Raw genomic sequence first — 15,630 nt, 5'->3', positions numbered from 1 at the left:
TATGTAGATACTCTAATATCCTTTAAATAATGTTTTATTTTTATTTAAAAAATAAATAAAAATAGACTAAACATGTTTGATAAACTAAAAATTGTTAAACATTTTTAAACCAAGTGAAACATTTAGGTTGGTAGAATGAATGTTTGTTTAATTATTGTTAGGGAAATAGAAATTTGTTAAATTGAAATCTGTCAAATAAGTATATAGGGAAAATTTGATTGAAAAATGTACAGTTGGAAAAAAAGTGTTGGAAAATGAACTTTGGTAATTTTTTTTTACCCGACTGCCAAAGGGAGGATGTTTTTCGAGTGTATGTATGTATGTATGTCTGTTTTTTTTGTGGCCTCCTGTAGCCTAAACGGCTTGATGGATTTTGATGTATGAGGTATCGTTAGATTCGTCTTGATCACGGGAGTGTCAGTGGATGGATAGGATTTTTTTTGGGGGTAACTAAAAAATTATAAATAAAAAAAATATTATAAAAAAAACAAAAAACCCGACTGCACACTAAAAAGAGGAAAACAAGCCCCACAAGAATATTGTTGTTGATGGTAAGTATCGCAGGCGGGGACCAACAACCAAAATGACTATAAGTAACCCTCTGTTGGCACCGCCTGCGATACTTACCATCTACAACAATATTATTGTGGGGCTTGTTTTCCTCTTTTTTAGTGTGCAGTCGGGTTTTTTGATTTTTTTACAATATTTTTTTTTATTGTTAAATAGCAATATCCGCAATCCTTCCAATAATTGTAATTGAACGGTATGTGAACCTAGACTCTACCAAAACGTTAGTCGACTAAAAGTTACATCTAGGTACGAATAAATCCCTTTGCAAAACGATGTTCGGCGAAACGTTGTCTGCGAATCCTTATAGTCTTGTGACGTAACACTTTCACGGTCTATTGAGATCGATAGGCTGTTGTTCATGAGTGAGTTCGTACTCCGACTCGCACTTGGCCGATTTTCGGGTGGCTGTGACCACAACCTTTTTTGAGGGCTGGATCCGCGCCTGGTCGCAGCAGCGTTCGTTAGTTGGTTGTCAATATCAATGAATTATGAATGTCACTGTCAGACGTATAAATAAAATTACTAATTTACTTATTTTTACGAGAAGAAGTGACGATAATGCTACATGGTAATCGTTTGTTTGCCGATTAAATGGATAGCAATTCATCGTTGTATGAGGCTAAATAGCCGGTTCCACACAGCACACGTTTTCCTCGCCTGAGTGCGCCGCCTCGGCTGAGGCACGTCTACACTGGACGGTTTGTGCGCGAGGAGATTGCCTCGTGCATCTGCTCGCTCTGTGTTGACCCGACTAATAATTGACGAAATACAGCCAAATTACGCGAATGAAATTAATGCAGAGGAGAAATAATTCTTAACTTAAGGTAAGTTAACACTTTGAAATTATCTTCCCCATCCTCTTGACTAAATGCGTGACCACCGCACACAGCAACCCAACGAGAGCGGGACTCATTTAGCTCGTGATGGATACGGTGTGCGCACTTGATCCACCTGCATCACTTGGTACGTGATCCAGCCAAATCCAACCGGCAGTGTCCGCACGTTTTGACGGCCGAGTAGTTGCCCGCAGTACCCGGCCGTCAGAAACGTGCGGACACTACCGGCTGGATTTAGAAGTCAGCGATAAATGTCCCCTCAAAAACATAGGCCAGGTAGGCTCTTTTATCAGGGCTTTCATTTATTTCTGCAGTGATTCGTGGATTTCGGAGATGACGATGCGACACTTAAGAATAAATTCTCTAATGCAGTCGTTCGGTGTTAGCAAAATATTACAGATTTATTTTTCTGAGTTTCCATATTAAACCAATCTAGACACGCGGTAGCGTGTCCAGCCAAGTTCAAAGAAAAAGGAACTGGCGACGCAACCGTGTGTAATATTACACGAACCATTTCGAGCTACTTTTGACCCCTTCACAACTTGAAACCTATTTAACCTACACACTTGAAATTTGGCACAGTTATTCAAGCCCCTTAGCTGGTCTAAAACACAAAATTTCATAAACGTAGCTCAAACAGTTATTGACAAATTAATGTTTAATAACCGGCTTTTTTGTGACTGACTTATAGATCAAAAACCTAACCCACTTCCAGGTGACCTAGAAACTTGAAATATGGCACCAAGGTAGGTTATTAGGTGTAAATAGGGGAAAAAATCTGAAAATGGAAAATTATTGAAAATTAGATTGAAAAAAAAAAAACATATTCATATAGGTCAAAAATCTAACCCACTTCCAGATGACCTAGAAACTTGATATTTGGCAACAAGGTAGGCTATTAGGTGTACCTAGGGGAAAGTGTAGAATAAATGAATAAATTGATTTGTAAGAGCTATAATTGCGCCATTTACACTTCATATTGTCCAGTTTTCTATTTCAAACTGAAGCACAAATTTAAATCTTATGATCGCTCTTGTGTTGCAGGTGTCCATGGGTGACGGCACTCGTGGTCGGGCAGATACAGTTTATGGCTAGACCATATAAAACTTGACGGGCGAGACAATAAATCCTTTATGAAGGAAGTTATTTACATCACCTTGACTGATAGAAAGAATTTTTAGTAAATTAATTGCAATATTAAATATTTGACTCATGTTGGTGTGATGAAAAAATTTCGTGTTGCACTCTGTAGCAAAGTTTGTTTACCCCTCATGCCTTGAAACCTCCGCAACTGTCAATATTTTACTTTTTAAGCCATTCGCTTCTCTCGTGGTTCAATTTTGTAATCTTTTGTATTTTTGAGTATCTATATGTTACCATGTGTTAAACAACAACTTTGCCATTTGTTTTACTAGGTAATACAACTAACTGAATGCTTCTTTTAGCTCAGGAATGGCTTTGCAATGAGAAAGTGTGGGGACACTTTCTCACTTAATAACTTATTAACTTATGGGGATAAACGAGTTAAACGACATTATACACCGTGGGCTGGTAAAACCTCATAGATTTTAAAGTTGCATTTAGAGACTAAAATGTCTTACAAAGTTTTCTGAAATCGGTCTTTTTTAGAGATAATGGTAATTCTTGCGAAAATTTGTTTCTGTTATAACTTTGTGAAAAACACCTTTTTGGCTGCGGCGCTGCCTCTATTTGACTTAGTTGAGATATACCTCCTGATAAGCATTAATGTTTTAAAGAAAATTCACAATTTTTATCTGTAAATTAATTAAAAAATCTTTATTTATTCGTTTGTAATGGTGTTTTGGCCAAGATGTAAAAATAAATAACCTGTTGTGTGCAGAAAATAAATTTTTTATGGCTTAAAAAAACATTTTTTTGCCGAATTTGACTAAACATATTTTGCTCCTTAGGAATGCTTGGTTAAAATCTGTCGTCCGACTGTTTTTTTTTTCTGTCGGTGGCAAAACAAGTATACGGCCCGCCTGATGTCAAGCAGTCACCGTAGAAGAGACCGCAGAAGTGTTACATGCGCGTTGCCGACCCTTCAAAGCAGTTCCGCGCGCCCTCAGCTAGTGGATGTGGTTTTTTGTTCATGCTATCTTGAGTGCGAAACAGTATCTAATAACAATGGTGCAGTGCAGAAAGTGCAAACTATTCGTGTCTACGACAAAGGACGACACAGTTAAGTGCAAATCCTGTGATGCTATCCTTCACAAAAAGTGCACGAAGAAGGAGATGTGCGAGGAGTGTTTTCCGAGAGACTCTGGCAGCCCGGCTGGGTCCAGGAATGACGGAAACAAGGCAGAAATAGAATTTAAATCGGGAGAAACTTCACTGGAAGCTGTGATCAAGGAAGTAAACAGCAAGCTGGATGCGATATATAATGTCGAAAAAAAGTTGGACGAATTAAAGTAAACAGTAGATTTCTACTCTACGCAGTACCAGACGCTGGTAGAACATAAGGAAGCAACAGACAAGAAAACTAAAGCGCTTGAACAAAAATACCTACCTTGAAAAATGTAATAAGGCTCTTGAAAAAAGGATCATGGATTTAGAATAGCAAAAACAGAAGAAAAAAGTGGAGATAATAGGGTTAGAAAAGAAAGTGGGTGAAAATACAACAGAAATAGTAAAAGAAGTAGCCAAAAAACTTAATTTGAACCCTGACGACATAAAATATGCAAAGAGGGTCGGCCGAGAAAAGGCGGGCGAAGCCATGCCGCAGCCGGTTGTCGTCAAGCTGAAGTGCAGGACCACACGTGACAAGTGGCTCCAAGCCAGAAAGACCCCGGTCAGTAACAGCCACATATATGAGAACGGAAGCCAAAAGCCTATTTATATTAATGAGGACCTCCCACAGTTTAAGCGTCAGTTGTTTTGGTCGGCAAATACACAGCTTCGAGATATTTGCAGATTTGTATGGATACAGAACTCAAATATATTAGCCAGGAAAAAAAAAACGACGCAAAATCTATAAAATTAGATGTGAAAAAGACATCGTAAACATTCCAGCCTAGTTACTAAGCAATTAGCTGTGTGAACACACTAATTGATTTCCTTTTTCAACAAAATTCAACAGTATTCCAGATATTGTGCCGGATGTGGATTTTTCATGCTACAAGAATATACAAGAATGGAGTTCATTTTATAATAGCAAAAAGAATCAATTTAAAATAGTGCACCTAAGGTCACTTCGTAAGCACTTTAATGAGCTGTTAGTTTTAATTAACCAATGCAAATATCAAATAGATATCATTATTCTATCTGAAGTTAACATAAGGGAAGATGAAATTTCATGTTACAAGATAAACGAATACTGCACCTACTCAAAGACAAGACCAAGTGGAAGAGGAGGGGGTATAATTATATATGCTAAAAATCAAATTAATTTTACTTTGGAAGAAGTAAGTATTTCAGTTTAAAGATGCGGTTGGAAATACGTCAAAATCACCATATTACGTGCAATCGGTAGCGTCATTCATTTTACTATGGAAATTGACAATAATATCGACGCGTTCAGGCCGCTGCAGTAGTGTCGGAACAGTAGTGCAGCTGCGGTCGGAAATGGACTGTCACCTTTATAGACCAAAAACATCTCCCCCCATCTCTAGCTGACCTGGAAACTCGATAGTTGGCATGAAGGTAGACTATTAGGCAAATACAATAGAAAAAATCTGAAAACCGAAATTTTTGGACAGTTGACCGCGCGTTAGCGAGGGTCTCCTTTTTAGCTTGGGCAAAACTACTTTCATGATTAATACCATAGTAATTTCAGTACAAAAAGAAATGATATCCCAACAAAAACATAAATGTGAAATGAGAGCCAAGTTAAATATGTGTATGTGTCGTTGTTGACTAGAAAATCTCAAAAAAATTGAGATCCATATGGGTGCCAAGTTCTGTGCTGTGTAGAAAATCCTGAAATGATAAAGGCCTGGGATGATAGGGGGGGTCTTGGCTAGTTTTTACGTATAGGCTATTATATTTTTATACCAAAAATTTGGTTTGTTGATAAAAACTAGCAAGTCAAATCCTTTATAATTTTAGGATTTTCTACAGAGCACACAACTTGGCACCCATATGGATTTCAATTCTTTTGAAACACGTAAAAAAGCGTTTCATCTGACTATATAGGGACTCCGTTTGTACCGATCGTCCATTAGCCTCCTAACCTCCTCCCAAAGGTACGGATATATATATGTAAAGCGGATTAAGCTCTACGATCAAACAGTGTGACTGAAAGAGAAGGCAAACTATATAGACAATACAGCTCAGCGCGATCTGGTTCGGCTGTCATGCTACATTTACACGCTTGCCAAGACTTGGCAAGCGTCTACAGTGTAGACTCTACACTAACTAGGGGCTATGTTTATAATATCACAAGCTCCAAGCCTGTTCAAACGCTTGAATGCCATTTACACGCTTGCAAGCGCGTTATTGTGTTTGGACAGGCAAACAAAGCTTCTTTTGGTCTGTGTCCAAAAACCGACACTGGTCCGGTTGGCGACAAGCTCTTGCAAGCTCGATCAAGGCAAGTCAAACATCCCCGTTCACACACATGCGATTGCTTGCGATTGATTGTTGGTGTGGATGCTTGTCGAGACTAGTCAAGCGTGTAAATGTAGTACCAAACTAGGGGTCATGTTTATATCATAAACTTTACATTTCTAATAAAATCAATAACTCTTGAGTATTGCCAACGTTGCAATAAGCAAAATGTCAATATGGTAACTTGTGTAAGTGACAGCCATCTAACTTGATGCACTCCAATAATTATATTATACTACTCTTTAATGCACTATCTCGGACCGTTTTCTCTAGTGTCCTACGATCAATTGTCTTTTTAGAAATATTAATGGATAATATAAAAATGTATAGACACTTGTTACTGGCTAAGCGAAGACGGAGTGTATTGTAATATAGTAACCTCCACTCGTTGGGCACGCAGACGGGCGCCTGCGGGTCGGGGTCGGGCTCGGGCTCGGGCTGCGCGTCGGGCGCGGCGGCGCAGGCGAAGTGTCCGGGCGCGCAGGCGCGGCACGCCAGGCCGCAGCCGCACGCGCCGTCCGCGCCGCACGCGCCCACCGCGCCGCCGCACGCGCGCCCGCCGTAGCACGGGTGCGAGCGCGCCGGCTGCGGGATCAAACATATTTCATTATTACCATACTTAACCCGTTCAGTGCTAATCGCGACACGTTGTCGTTTTGCCTCTCGCAACATACCGGGAAGCCCATGTTATCGAACGCGACGTACCGTTACGACCGTCAGCAGTGAATGTGTTAATGTATGGCCAACAAAAAAATATTAAAATGTAAACAATCCGACCTTCACTTAACGCTATCGAGCGAGATAGTCACTTGGCTAAATAGCTACATAGCGATAGACAGTGATTATCTCTCGTACGGACTACGTACGCAATATTGTCGTCAGTCATCAGCTGTTGTTGCGTGAGTCGTGCTACCGGGGAACTGTTCGTACAGATAATATCAACATTTGAGCCGCCATTTTATGAACTGCACGTTTATTCCTGTTTAATAATTGTTGTTTTCAGTGATAGTGAAAATAAAATGACAGGCACTCGCTTACCATCAGGTGATCCGTCAGTTCGTTTGCCTCCTATATCATAAAAAAAGTACAGCGCGTCTAACCCTGCTGTATAATATACCTTGGTGACTGCGAGCGTGCACGGCAGGCGTGCCAGGTGCGGCACGGGCGAGGCGGGCAGGTCGCGGCGGTGTAGCGGCACGCGCATGAGCGCGCGCTCGCCGCCCGACAGGTACAGCGCTCCTGCGTATACGGACAGCGAGCCCGCCCAGCCGCCTTGCCATATTATACGTCTGCCGACAAGGATCGTTAATTTTTATTGCATTTTCAGATAAGGCATTTCACGCCAAGCGGGCACCGAAAATAATGTCAAGATTGTCAAGTTATAAAATTTGCTGATATTTGCAACAGTTATATACTTGGTCAAGCAAATCTTGTCAGTAGCAAAATGCGGCAAATTTGAAAAATCGCGGGTTATCAACACTGTTTTCGAATAATTCCAAAATCGCGTGTCATCTGTGTTTTATCGGTGGAATGTGGATCGTCCATCTTGTTTGTTTACATTCTGAATCGTTGCTATTTCAAGAGAAATTTCTGCTGTGACTATTAAATAAGCTTGTGGATTAACTTGAGCAAAGTCAAAGTGTCTACAATGTACAATCACGCTCGTTGATCATAAATAATAGTAAAATTTGAGGTTATGATTAGTACATGTTTTGGTTCGATGTATATTGCTGCTTTTCTTAGCGCAAAATCAACGCAATACTGCTTTTTGAGTGTAACCCTACTTCACTTTGCTGTACATTGCTTCTGACATACTTTGCTTGACAATTCGCGGCCTGAATATTAAAAACAAAACAGAGGTTTTTTAATCTATTTTTATTTTTCTACATAGTCCCCGTCGAGTTGAATGCACTTGTTCCATCTGGATTCCAGAGCCATTACACCACTTTTGAAGAAGCTTTCCTCGAGACCTTCAAAATAGGCATCCACCTCAGCTTGGACCTCGGCGTTGCTTGAAAATTTCATACCACCCATATGTTTTTTTTTTAATTGGGGAACAGATGAAAGTCCGATGGTGTTAAATCGGGTGAATAATTCAAACCCACATTTGGCAATCTCCGCCATCGATTTTAGTGACGTGTGAACACGTGCATTGTCCTGGTGGAAGATAACTTTCTTTGTCAACATTCCAGGTCTCTTTTATCTTCAGAGCCTCGAGTAATCTGCGTAATAACTCGCAATAATAGTCGGAATTTATAGTTTTACCTCTCTGGAGATAGTCAACCATTATTATTCTCTTTGCATCCCAGAAAACAGACTGCCATGACTTTATTGGCCGACTAAATTGCTTTGGCTTTTTTGGGAGGCGGAGATCCAGGACGAACCCACTGCTTCGATTGCTGTTTGACTTCGACTACTGACCAGTTACTTCACTTCACAGATTTCTTCTAAATATTGGTTTTTAGTAACTCGTTACGTTCCAATGTGATGTGTGTGTGTTTTATTGATATTTTCCACTGTTATACAACGCTTCGCGTCGACTTCGCACATTGTCGTGATTATTTTATTTTATTAAATAATAGTTTGCGGACCTCACTCGGTAGTCATCATTATTATTGAAAATAAACCCCTTAAAAACCGCGAAAAATTGAATGAATGACATAAATCGATAACAGACTTTTAGCTTTTAAAAAAATCATAGACAATTGGTGTAACCACAAGGAAATATCTGTCAATAATATTTAGCTAGCCAGACTCTATGTTGTAAATAAATAAATATATTGTAATGTAACACAAACGATGTACTCGTACTGACTTGTTGTTGGAGTCGAGGTCCACGGCGTGGATCTGCTTGTTGACAGCCCAGTACACGACGCCGGCGGCCTGGTCCAGGGCCAGCGCCGAGGCGTTGGCGGCGCGCGCCAGCTCCGCGCGCCCCGTGCCGTCCGCGCGCGCGCGCATGATGGCGCCCAGGCCCAGGTCGTTCCATATTACTATCCTGCGTGACAAATACACTCTCAGTACATGTTCCCGTATCCGATGCGCAAATCATATAGACGCATTGGCGATTCATTAATTAAATTTAGGCGCATGTTGTCTGAAGTTGTATGTTGAAGAAGAACTCTATGTAAACAACGACCTAGAATAACTATAGAAGCCTGCTTAGAGCTCAGATATGACCCCACGAGTATTGTGAGGTCAGCGACATAACTGAACGGGACACGGTTGGACAGCCGATTAGCGTATTGGAAGCGTGCAAAGCGGGTGGTGGGGGAAGCCGGATCACAGCGCTTGATGTGGCCAAATATGGCAAAAATGCTAGGTGTGTTTCTGTCAATCCCATACTATTCCGTTATTTTGTTCACGTTTTTGCTTTAAAATCATATTTACGATAAAAATAGGGTAGGTTTGGCGTATTTTTATGGAGGCGGAATAACTGTCAGTGTAATACGTGGACTATTTTTCGAAGCAATGTTTATAATAAGAGCTTTGTTTAGCTAGTTATAAATATCTAAACACTGTCGCTTTATAAAAAAATAATTTGTTTATATACCGCGATATGAGGGAGGGACGACACATTTTTTTGACGTGTTTGTAACTTACTTTCTATGCGTCTCGCTCGCACTAATAGGATGCCAGTCCGATCGAGAAAAATTGTGATTTATATAAGTTTGTTGAATGACTTTTGTTATTATTTAAGTTGATAGATGCGGTTTTTTTTTTTTATTTATTTAGAAACCAAACAGTCGTATAAACATATCAACAATGCAATACAAACGATGTACCACAACAAAAGGAAAATACAACAAAAAGACCTGGAGGTTCATAAATTATAAATTATGTTAACTGAAATAAATATAGTTATATAGCTACTTAATGCAAATTTTTGAATCTGATAGAAAAAATAACTGATATCTGTACTTATATATTAAAACAACTTACTTTTAACTATATTTTTTAGACTAGCCAACGAATTTTGAAAACAATCTACTTCGAATAGATTTTTATTATAGTAACTAGGAACTCGTCTGAAAAAGGTATGCCGGGAATAGTTTTTGACCGAAAAACTAATATGAAACAGCAATCGAGGGCGTAAGGGGTGATGCGGACAATTGACAGTAACTAATCTTAGTAGATTAGGACAATTAATAATATTTTTTAGAATTTTAAACAAAAACATAACGTCTAAGTATATCCTACGGTTAAAAAGAGAAGGTACACCAAAATGTTTCGCCGCCAACGTTGAATTTACAAAATAAGTACCTGTTCTATAACTTAAAGATTTTAAGAAAATGTTTTGAATTCTCTCGAAACGGTCAATATGGACTTGGTATTGTGGTGTCCAAATTACACTCCCGAATTCGAGGATACTCCTAACTAAAGAATAAAATAATAATTTATAAGTATTTGGCCGTTTGAAGGGCTGTCCTACACGAAGAATCATTCCTAATCTTTTATATGCACGTTTACATAAATTATCAATATGCTCATTATAGTTTAGTTGCGAGTCCATAGTGATACCTAAGTCCTTAATGGAAGATACTCGTGCTATGTTATTACCAGACAAATTATAATTAAAAATTATCGGGTTGTGTTTCCGATTAAAGCTGATAACAAAACATTTTTCTGTGTTTAAAAATAAATGATTATTAGAGCAATATAGGACAAAATTATCTAAATCTTTTTGCAATAATAGGCAGTCTGCTTCCGAAGACACAGCTTTATAAATCTTTGTGTCATCAGCATATATAAGGTGTTCAGAGCTACGGAAGCAAGCCGCCATATCATTTATATACAGGATAAAAAATAAAGGACCAAGGTGTGACCCCTGAGGTACTCCAGAGGGGATGGGGAGAAAACGAGATGTGTACCCTTTCAAGGCCACAGCTTGACTACGATTAGAGAGGTAAGATTTAATCCACCTCAGAAGGTCACCGTGTATACCGAGGTCGAGAAGTTTCTTGATCAAATTATTATGGTTAATTTTATCGAAACACTTCGAAAAATCGGTATACACGGCATCCACCTGGCCCCCAGAGGCTAACCTATTAATAATAAAATCAGAAAAGGTAAGTAGATTCGTGTCAACACTTCTACCTTGGCAAAAACCATTTTGACTGGGCGCGATATGATGACAAAAAGCAGCTGTAATTTTGTTAGAAACTATTTTTTCTAAAATTTTTGCGAAAATATTTAATTTACTAATTGGCCTATAGTTTGTAACCAGGTGAGCATCCCCGATCTTATAAATAGGCGTAATCAGAGCTCTTTTCCATACCACAGGGAAATAACCACCTGACAATGATTTTTTATAAATTAGAGTTAGGGGTGCAGGTAACTCTTGGGCACACATAATAATGAAATAAGGATGGATCATGTCGGTACCACTACCCTTCCCAGCGTTTACTCTCTTCAAAAATCCATAAACACAATCCTCTGTTACATCAATGTAACTAAGATCTATAAGTGAGTCCTCAGGTACAGGTAGACAGTCAGGAGCGACAGAAAGATCAGGCACAAAAACCGAGTTGAAAAAGTCATTGAAGTAATTACTTATAGTAAGACCATCTTTGGATGTATCGTTTAGGTATGACATTTGATCGGGTACATGATTAGTTGGAAATTTAGATTTCATAAAAGACCAAAAATATGATGGATTACTATGTATTTTATCTTCAGTTAGTGAAATATATGTTTTATAACACTCAGTAGCCATCTTATGCTCCCTGGATCTTAAGAGTACGAACTCCGCCCTATCAAGGGGATTTCTATACCTTTTCCACCGTTTATGTACAGTCAGCGTCAAATACTTTGTAGCAACCAAAGTAGCCAAATAGTTCGGTACAACATATATTTAGTATGGTGTACCGAACTATTTGGCCACTTTGACTGCTACAAAGTATTTGACGCTGACTGTACTGATAATTTTTGTTTACGAAGCTTGATAAGTGCACAAGAAAACCAGGGCGGGTACCCATTATTCGAGTTAACACATTTATGAGGAATATAACTTAAAATAAGTCTTTTTAAAACAGAATAAAAATAAGAAACCGATTCCTCAACATCCATATTTAATAAACATGCCCAATTGGTTTCGGACAGTTCCTTACGGATAGAATTATAGTCGCCGCGGCGGAAAATAGGCTTAATGTTGTCCACATTCGCGCAAAAATCGTGGATTCGAAGAGATCACACATTTACCTTTTTGTCTGATGAAACGCCAGATGTCTCGGCATCATGTTCTTCCCCCTTAGTATGACGCCAGCCGACGAGTTGTTCTCTATGGATGTGGCGTTTATGGAATCTGTATCGAGGCAGGTCCAGTACAGCGCCCTGCCCAGCACGTCGAGCACCATGTGGAAGGGTCTCGACAGATCGCTGACGACGGTCGTCGAGTCCGTGATAGCCGAGGTAGTGGAGTACGACATTGGGACGCGACGGATCGCGTGGGAGTCTTCATCCATCCAATATAGCATTCTGTGAAAGTGAGTGAGACTGTAACTACTGACCTTTTAGGAAATCTCACCCGAACAGTGTTTCACTGCACATATAAGGATAATTCGGCTTCCCTAAAGGACCTTGCGCTTTTTCAAGTCTGTGCGGAAAGAGAAGTGTCGTGAAATGTATTGGGCACCGTACATTTCACGACTCTTCTTTTTCCACACATACTCTAACGCTAAAATAATTACTCTTTCAGGTGATGAAATGGATGAAAACCCCATTCTCAATTTTCATCATAATATCTCTCTAATGTGGAAGCGATATTAATATAGTATTTTTTTTTATTTACTTTTTGCAGCTTATGTTAATTATATTATGTAAATTTTATATTATTATTTTTTACCGAATTATTAGTGTTCTAATTATTTACTACTCGTTTTAGTTATTATTAAGTAACTGATTTTTTTATGTTCAGTTACTTAACAACATTCATTCTACATATTTTCGACTATTCCTGTTATAAGTATTTATAAGTACTTGCAGTGATTAAACATATTCTTAAAGGCGTGTTAAAAGATGTTGCTTTAGTAATCGTTTAAATGTACTTAATGATTTAGCATCTTTGATGTCGCTGGGAAGTTTGTTATATAGGTTGGCTTCTTCATACAATATACATTTTTTGCCGTAGTTTGTTCGCAGCGGCCGGAGGACGAGGTTATTTGCATTTCTGAGTTTCATTTTTTGGATTTGTTTCTTTTTTGTAAACGAAATTTGAATGTATGACTTACATATTAGTTTAAATCTATATTTTACAATTGTATGTATACGTGTGCCAAAAGAATGAATTAGCCGTACTCACTTGTTGTCAGGATCGTATTCGATAGCCTTGATATTCTTCAGTCCAGTCACGGGGATGAAGGCGTCGTTACATTCGCCGTTCACTATCATTATGCGCCCAACCGCGTTCTTTTGAGCGAATAAAAGAAATTCCTCTGGTTCTAAAATTAAGATAAATATATCTCATCAACTAATTTCGCTGTAAATATTTGACACTAATTATTTTTTTAATATTATGAAGCACAAAATTCTATCGAGCTTCTCACACTTGCACTGACCTTTTGGGTCCCAGAGGCCCTTATGAAGGCCTTTGTTTCCAGAATTTTATTTTAACTTTTAATAAAAGACAAGATTCTTAATTCATAAACTAAAACTAAAGCTTCTGGCATAGGAGGCTAAAGAAAGAAGAAAACAAAAACTTACCCGAACACGTCTGATTATCTTTATTCAGTTTGTAATGCGTGGGGCAGGCGCACCGATAGTCCTCTCTCGTGTCGGCCGGCAGCGGCAGACAGAGATGGGAGCAGCCGCCGTTGTCGACGCCGCACTGGTGGCCGGGCTGCGGCCGCCGGTGGAACACCCGCAGGTCCGAGATGTAGTCGAGGGGAGGGGTGGTGTGGATGGATTTGCGGTTTGAGCCGTCAGTTTTCTTGGCTGCTTGGATTATTCCTGAAAGAGAGTAGGGTTAAAAATGCTGATGCAAAAGCACTATGGTAATGTTGTATCCACTTAAACAATTTTCATGGTCAGCCACATTATGTAAACGCATGCATTTTGCATAAGCTTTATAAATATCTGGGAGATCGAGCTCTGCTCGGAAAACATGAAAACTCAAAAAATGCGCGTTTCCCAAAGATAAGACCTAGATCTATTTTTCGCCCCGAAAACCTCCATATAGTAAATTTCATCGAAATCGTTAAAGCCGTTTCCGAGATCCCTGAAATATATAAATATACAAGAATTCTCGTTTAAAGGTATAATAAGATAATGTATACACGATGTCATGTTTAAAAGAAATTTTCTTTGAGTGTGTAATAATGTATATATTTTTATACCATAATTCTACATTAAAATGGAATCTTCTTTTTCACATCCGCTTGTAACGTTGACAAGTTTCGATAATTGTTGTGTAATAATTTCAAACTAACCTGTGTTCCAATCACCCCAGAACACCCTATCACCAAACAGGGTCAACGCGTAAGGCATAGTTATATCGTCCGCCAGCACCTTCCGGCCGGTTCCGTTCAGGAACGCGTACTCTATGGCCGGGGGTTCCAGCGCAGCCCAGTACAAAGTGCGCTTGTCGTAGTCTATGGCGAGAGCGTGCACTTTCCCCACTTGGTCGAAGAGGACGGTGGGCGACGATCCGTCCATGGCAGCGCGCTTGATTGTTTTTGATCCGAGTTCGGACCAGTACATGTATCTGTAATAAGAAGATTCGGATTACATTTCAATAAACTTAGTTTACAGTACATATGGAGCTACTTTACCGCACTAGTGCGAATATTAGCATATAACGTTACTGTGTCGAATATTTAAAGGGCCATATGTACTGTAAAACGTTGTACAATACATGTGCGAATAGGTAATTCGCAACTCGTGTCGATTTAAAACACTCCCTTCGGTCGTGTTTTAATTTATCGCCACTCGTTTCGAATTTCCTATTTTTCGCACTTGTATCGTAATGTACTATTGATAGACCACTAGGGTCCTCAGCAAGCTCGGTTCTCCATATTGTTCTGAAACTTTGTACTTACAATAAGATAAGGTATATGTAGCGGCGGATTTGAGCGTTTACAACTTACGTGATCCAGCAGCTCCTGTTGGTGATGGCCACGTGATGATTTTGGCTAATTTGGATAATCCTGTGCTCTTTCGACAGCTACATACATTCCATAGACGCACTGGGTATAAAGTCACTTTCTTGTCTGGTTTGCACTTAACTCTGCAGCGAGGAACTCGAAATTTTTATTTATTTAAACGGATTGCAACGACGGCGTGCACTAGCGTAAATCGCAGGCGAAGTTGTGTTTTACTTCACTAGGTGGCGTGACAGGGCTTTGGGATCTTGTTAGTTGTCATCTCAAAAGATGCCGCCACATAACACGAGAAATGTATTCTTTCTTAATTGTGTTGCTTTGTACGTACAAAAAATACCTATTCAAATATATATATAGAAATTAATTAATACTAATCTGTTCCTCTACGGAACATGCCGCTCACCTTAAAAGCACGTAGTGACTTTTAAAGGAACGTGCGAAAGTTTAACAAGATATGAAACTTATGCCTAACTTAAATGCTAACATTAAGAATCGTAACGATTGTAGGAATTATTCTAAAGGTAAGGGACAGACCTTAACTACGGGTCGCTTGAACA

At 39.2% G+C, this 15,630-nt stretch overlaps 1 protein-coding gene across 1 annotated transcript in view; it reads right to left on the bottom strand.

Annotated features, from left to right (window-relative positions):
* LOC133517134 (low-density lipoprotein receptor-related protein 6) overlaps positions 1-15,630 on the bottom strand; it is a 40,441-nt gene that overhangs the window by 7,212 nt on the left and 17,599 nt on the right. The window contains exons 14-20 of the mRNA XM_061850292.1: positions 14,402-14,676; positions 13,677-13,922; positions 13,276-13,414; positions 12,177-12,452; positions 8,791-8,973; positions 7,093-7,264; positions 6,355-6,560 (exon numbers count right to left, since the gene is read on the bottom strand). Coding sequence (XP_061706276.1) covers positions 6,355-6,560; positions 7,093-7,264; positions 8,791-8,973; positions 12,177-12,452; positions 13,276-13,414; positions 13,677-13,922; positions 14,402-14,676 — 1,497 coding nt within the window. The remainder of the gene's footprint in view (positions 1-6,354; positions 6,561-7,092; positions 7,265-8,790; positions 8,974-12,176; positions 12,453-13,275; positions 13,415-13,676; positions 13,923-14,401; positions 14,677-15,630) is intronic.

This window comes from Cydia pomonella, chromosome 4 (assembly GCF_033807575.1).
Source record: "Cydia pomonella isolate Wapato2018A chromosome 4, ilCydPomo1, whole genome shotgun sequence".
Lineage (NCBI taxonomy): Eukaryota > Metazoa > Arthropoda > Insecta > Lepidoptera > Tortricidae > Cydia > Cydia pomonella.
This window is presented reverse-complemented; position numbering and strand designations above follow the sequence as displayed.